The 6,491-nt window shown below is 47.0% G+C and overlaps 1 protein-coding gene across 50 annotated transcripts in view; it reads right to left on the reverse strand.

Annotated features, from left to right (window-relative positions):
• slc25a46 (solute carrier family 25 member 46) overlaps window positions 1-6,147 on the reverse strand; it is an 8,577-nt gene extending 2,430 nt beyond the window's left edge. For 23 of the 50 annotated variants that reach the window (XM_050051645.1, XM_050051640.1, XM_050051621.1 and 20 more), the window contains exons 1-8: window positions 5,590-6,147; window positions 5,109-5,151; window positions 4,845-4,902; window positions 4,551-4,628; window positions 2,789-2,889; window positions 1,215-1,271; window positions 1,062-1,119; window positions 46-954 (exon numbers count right to left, since the gene is read on the reverse strand). In XM_050051645.1, coding sequence (XP_049907602.1) covers window positions 358-954; window positions 1,062-1,119; window positions 1,215-1,271; window positions 2,789-2,889; window positions 4,551-4,628; window positions 4,845-4,902; window positions 5,109-5,151; window positions 5,590-5,863 — 1,266 coding nt within the window. In that variant the 5' untranslated portion in view covers window positions 5,864-6,147 and the 3' untranslated portion in view covers window positions 46-357. Of the gene's footprint in view, window positions 1-11; window positions 955-1,061; window positions 1,120-1,214; window positions 1,272-2,788; window positions 2,890-4,550; window positions 4,629-4,844; window positions 4,903-5,108; window positions 5,152-5,589 lie in introns of all 50 variants that reach the window. The other 27 variants (XM_050051651.1, XM_050051648.1, XM_050051625.1 and 24 more) reach the window with 7 other exon arrangements.
• Between the last annotated feature and the right edge of the window lie 344 nt (window positions 6,148-6,491).

Raw genomic sequence — 6,491 nt, forward strand, 5'->3', positions numbered from 1 at the left:
CATGTTACAACCTGTCATTATGTTGTTATAAGGACATGTTACAACCTGTCATTGTGTTGTTATAAGGACATGTTACAACCTGTTGTTATGTTGTTATAAGGACATGTTACAACCTGTCATTGTGTTGTTATAAGGACATGTTACAACCTGTCATTGTGTTGTTATAAGGACATGTTACAACCTGTCATTATGTTATAAGGACATGTTACAACTTATTTTAACCACGTCACTGAATCTTTTTAACGTTGTCCTGGTTGTCAAGAGAAACAGAGATAGTTTGGTTTTCACGGTGTCAGAAATCATTTTTGCAGATGACCTGTGTACAGGAAGTGATGCTGCGTCTCCATGGTAACACCTCTAGCTGGCCCGGCCCTCCAGCAGCAGCAGCCTCAGTAGCGTCCTGGCTGCAGCCAGCAGCGCTCCATGCAGCGCGTACTGCGCCACCAGCGCTCCGAAGCCGCGGTAGAACCCGGCTGTGCCCTCCTTGCGGCGGATGTGGTGGAGGCAGTCGGAGAAGCCATCGTACTGCGTGTTGACAGGTAGGACCAGCGGGCTGCCGCCATTCCCTGTGGCGACCACACCATCCGTGGCGTCGATGATGGTACGTGTGCCCTGCAGGCCAAGGCGGTGCAGCGCCGTCTCCAGAGGAAACAGCGCAATGTCGGCCACCAGAGACCCCGCCCACGCTGCTGCCAGCTCGGGGAAGTAGGCATCCAGTGGATTAGACGGCTCCACCCGCTGCTTCCTGCCCCTCTGGTGCAGCCACAGGGCCACCCGCTGAACAGAGGCAGCAATGGCGTACCGCAGGATGGCATGCAACGCGGCAGGAAGCAGCAGAGAGCTGAGAGGGAGCAGGCGGCGGCTGTGAGGCGCACCGACTCCCAACAACCGGGTCAAACCTTCACGAACACAATCCAGCAGCCCTGAGGACGAGTCATCACGGACGATCTCACTCTGTGGAGACACAAGAAGACGCTCAGCAGCTGAGATAACCCACGACTTCAGGTACAATCAAACTAGACGGCTGAGTGACTGATGTCCAATCAATAATCAATAGTTACCTGGACAGTCTCGATGAGGCTGGCGCAGTAAAATGGAAGAGCCACCACGGCTGTTAACCTGCAGGTGACAGACAGACACACAGACCGACACGTCAGCTGACGTCCAGAGAAAAGTCAGGAAGGTTCTGAATTAGTGCGTCTAAGTGAACTGACCCTTTGAGCAGGAGATGTCCCGCCAGCTGCTTCCAGCTCCACCTGTGAGGAAGCTCCCTGCACACACAAAACACTACAGTCATACTACTGACATACTACAGTCATAGTCTAGTCATAGTACAGTCATAGTCTAGCCATACTATAGTCATGCTACAGTCATAGTCTAGCCATACTATAGCCATGCTACAGTCATAGTCTAGCCATACTATAGTCATGCTACAGTCATGCCACAGTCATAGTCTAGCCATACTATAGTCATGCTACAGTCATGCTACAGTCATAGTCTAGCCATACTATAGTCACGCTACAGTCATAGTCTAGCCATACTATAGTCATGCTACAGTCATAGTCTAGCCATACTATAGTCACGCTACAGTCATAGTCTAGCCATACTATAGTCACGCTACAGTCATAGTCTAGCCATACTATAGTCACGCTACAGTCATAGTCTAGCCATACTATAGTCACGCTACAGTCATAGTCTAGCCATACTATAGTCACGCTACAGTCATAGTCTAGCCATACTATAGTCACGCTACAGTCATAGTCTAGCCATACTATAGTCACGCTACAGTCATAGTCTAGCCATACTATAGTCACGCTACAGTCATAGTCTAGCCATACTATAGTCACGCTACAGTCATAGTCTAGCCATACTATAGTCACGCTACAGTCATAGTCTAGCCATACTATAGTCACGCTACAGTCATAGTCTAGCCATACTATAGTCACGCTACAGTCATAGTCTAGCCATACTATAGTCACGCTACAGTCATAGTCTAGCCATACTATAGTCACGCTACAGTCATAGTCTAGCCATACTATAGTCACGCTACAGTCATAGTCTAGCCATACTATAGTCACGCTACAGTCATAGTCTAGCCATACTATAGTCACGCTACAGTCATAGTCTAGCCATACTATAGTCATGCTACAGTCATAGTCTAGCCATACTACAGTTATGCTACAGTCATACCACAGTCATGCCACAGTCATGCTACAATCACGTTACAGTCACACTACAGTCATGCTAAAGTCATGCCACAGTCATACTACAGTCATGCCACAGTCATACTACAGTCACACTACAGTCATGCCACAGTCACACTACAGTCACACTACAGTCATGCCACAGTCACACTACAGTCATACTACAGTCATGCCACAGTCATACTATAGCCATACTACAGTCTTTTTTATATACATATATATATATATATATTTACTTTATTAATCCCCGAGGGGAAATTCAATTTTTCACTCTGTTGTAAATTACACACTGGTCCGAACACACACAGGCACTAAGTAGACTTATACATGCACTAAGTGGAGAGATGTCAGAGTGGGCTGCCCATGACAGGCGCTCCGAGCGGTTGGGGGAATCGGTGCCTTGCTCAGGGGCACCTCGGCAGTGTCCAGAAGGTGAATAATTTGGTCCGGACGGGGACTTGAACAGGCGACCCTCCGGTTCCCAACCCAGGTCCCTATGGACTGAGCTACTGCAGCCGTCATGCCACAGTCATACTAGAATCATGCTACAGTCATGCTACAGTCATACTGTGATCTGTGGTTACCGTGGTAATGGTGTGAACTCGCTGATGATGCCCTCTGCTCCAAGGGTGATGCCGTGAACGATGAAGGTGCTGCCCATCCCCTTCCACAGAGCCTTCGGACCCTGAATACAACAACAAGAGATTATTGATCTGTGATCAGATTCTGGCTAGTTTGATACATAATTTAAATATTTTATTATAGATCCTTTCAGGGCCGACGTCACCATGACGTCATGATGACATGATGTGATCACCTGGAGGTGCAGCTGCCTCTCCCCCACAGGGCTGTAGGCTCCATAGGAGTGTTAAAATGTGTTTGTCTTATTGTGTTATTGGGAGCCAGAATAGAAGGAGTCATGGCTCAAAACCAGCCGCCACTGCCCGTCAACAAAAACAAAGACAACTATGGTTAAATGTGATAAGACCAAAGGACTGGACGGAGGCCATCATCAAAAATGCTCACATGTGCAGCGCACACTTCATATCAGGTTAGGGAAAAAGTATTTCCTGTTGTAGGGATGAATAAGGTTATGTGTATTAAGGGTTATCATGTCCACCTCATCAGAAACTGGGGAGGGATTAAGAGGAATATTGGATTTCTCTGGAACGCTAACTTTTTAGCACATTAGCTAACGTTAGCTTCCATAGCAAAACAAACAAGTGTGGTCCTCCTTTGTAAGATTGGCTTCCTGTGACATCATCCATCCACTGAGTGAGAGCATACGGGTCGGCCAGTCTGGTCCCGTTGGTCAGTGTTTACTTATTCAAGTAACACTGGCGGTCCCGGAGAGTGAGTGACCTGACATGGTGCGTTGGTAAATTCAGTCTGACGCTCTACACTAAAATGAGAGCCCTGTTGGTGGAAGAAACGGAGCGTTATATTTCTACATGAATGAACCAACGGTTAAGTTAATCACACATTCACTCCGCTCGGCGCTCTGCTGCTCCGTCTCCACAGACAGAGTGTCCAGAGTGCGCTCTGCCACTCTGAGAGTGCGCTGCTCTGGATAACCCAACGCTACATTCAGACAGCGCTCCCAATTTATCAACGCTCCAGTTTGTGTCAGAGTGCGCTCCCACACTCAGAATGAGTGTTTCTGAACGCACCACTCACATCATCTTCCTCCATCGTCTAAAACAAGACAACACAACTTGTTAGCTAGCGCTAGCTAACGTCTGTGGAGAACTGTTTTGCCTCCAGCTAAGCCCTGCCCACCAAAAAAATCATCCTGGTTACTGACAGTAAAAGGGTCTATTCTTTAAACATTCTTACTCATTTTATAATTTGTATTATGTTTTTGGGTTGTAGCATTATTTTGAAAGTAAAATCTCAAGAACGTTCTGAGGGAGAGTCTTTAAACGTGACACAAACGTCCACTTGGACTCAACGATAAACTGATAAGAGTTTGGTGGTTGAAGGTCAAAGGTCCATAACTGAAGAATTCATTCACTAATTCTGACCAAACTTGACACAAATGTCTACCAGGATAAAATAATGAAGGTCAAAAGGTCAAAGGTCAGCTTGACTGTGACATCATCATGTTTTAACATCATATCTCAGGAACAGAAGGGGAGACATTTGGTCAGATACTGAATTGGTGACTCTGGACACTGGACTGGTGGGCGGAGTCACACAGCAGCTGGGTGCTGATTCCAGTTCCTGGTTGTTTTGTTATGTAAAAATTATGTATACTCTGACTCAGGTGTGAATGTCCCTCGGAGTCTTAGTAACATGTGTCTCTGTGGTGAAATCATGACTGTATGTATCAGACTGTTGTCTCACCTGAGCCTTGGTGATGGTGTACATTACAGCGACAGCGCTGAATGGGGTCAGGTGGTAACAGCGGGCGTGGTAGTTCACCTAGGACAAACAGCCAATCAGAGAGCAAAGAACTTGAGATGAAACATTGATTATTATGATGAATCTGTACCAACTGAATGACGTGTAAATATAATGTTTAATATGTAAATGATCATTCTCCATCACGGCTGCAGGACCACGAAGGGTTAAACAGGCAACAGGACAGACTGATGACTCGCTAACTGATTGGTTACTGATCAGAAACTGAGTTGATACCTGACACTGTCTGCGGAAGACGATACAGGGGTGAGCCAGGACGTTCTCTGTGAAGAGGCTGCAGGCAGACAGACAGACAGACAGACAGACAGACAGGTTTATTAACAGTCGTTTATTTAGAAAATCATTGCTGTTGAATTTCTTCCCTGAGTGCTGCCTGTCAGGCTCAGCAGACATTAGTCTGGGACTGACTGACACCTCTGTCCTTCATCAGCTGCTGTCAGATAATTATTATTTTAATATTTATTATAATTTAATTCAAACCTCACGAGTCCGATTCCAAATCCTGCAAATCGATTGAGCTGTTCTGAAACACAAAAACACATCAGCATTAATAACAGATCAATAACAGATCAAGTCAGTTACCCGCATTAGCTAGAACATGTACTTCATATCATGCTAATGCTACAATTAGCCTCCTGCATAGAGTTCTGTCGTTAGCATCAAAGCTAACCACCAGTCTGATTTACGTTGTTTATATTCTGTCGTTAGCATCAAAGCTAACCACCAGACTGATTTACACTCTTAATATTCTGTCGTTAGCATCAAAGCTAACCACCAGTCTGATTTACGTTGTTTATATTCTGTCGTTAGCATCAAAGCTAACCACCAGTTGACATGTTAGCCTGCTAATTAACGTTAGCTCATTAGCAGTTAGCCGTGAAGCCGTTAGCCTGTTCTATTCGCTTTGTATTGTAGCATTAGCCTGCTGCTAATCATCCTCCGTCCCTTCAAACCGACCCACCAGCAGGCGGTACGCCCGGTTGCGGAGCATCCCAGCCGGCTCCGGGACCTCCGGCACCTCCGGGCTCTCCGAGCGGTTCGTCATACTGAGGTGTGCGCTCTCCGTGGTGCAGGTTGCGGCTGCCAGGGATGTCCGGCGGCGTGGTGACCCAGTGGTGGTGCTGCAGCTCCGCGGGGCCTCCGGCGCTCCTGACCGGGTAGCTCGCTCCGTATAGCGGGTCGTCGCGGCTGCGGTAGCCGAGCCCGTCGAAGCTGTCCGGCCGCCTGGAGGCCATGAGAGGGTCGGTACGGGGCGAACTGCGGGAGGACGGTGAGCGAGACCTGGCTAAATGATGTCACAGGGTATCAACATGAACACACCCACGTCCCGGGAAAATAACGGCAGGAGGAATATTCGTCCCTGATTGATTTGACCCGCAGCAAAACAACATCCACCTGCTACCCGGAAGTTCTACTTCTTTACTTCCGGGAGACTGGCGGTGTTCCGGCTAGTCTCCCCCCCCCACACACAATGTTTTATTTGCAAATATGAGGTTTAACAAACACATGTCAGAAAATCATTGAACACTGAACAGACCAGGGGTACTAGAGTTCATTGCTAGACCTTTCAAAACTCAAATTAAATGCACAGTCTTTAACAGGTTGAGTCTTTTCAGCTTTGTTGTTGTTAACACATTCAAGTGCGGTGCCGTACTGCTGGAGTTCAACAATGAAACCATAGACATATATACGTAGACGCCGCATCGAGTGGGTTTGCCCGCTGCTGCGATACGTCAACGTCGCCGCCATATTGGTTGTGGCAAGGCTGTGCTGTAAACTAATACAAGTGAAAGGACTTAATTTCATAAAGCGCCTTTCTACAAAGAAATTTATGTTAATGTCTCTCGTTTATTCATTCACACA

Source organism: Epinephelus moara, chromosome 8 (genome assembly GCF_006386435.1).
Source record: "Epinephelus moara isolate mb chromosome 8, YSFRI_EMoa_1.0, whole genome shotgun sequence".
Taxonomy (NCBI): domain Eukaryota; kingdom Metazoa; phylum Chordata; class Actinopteri; order Perciformes; family Serranidae; genus Epinephelus; species Epinephelus moara.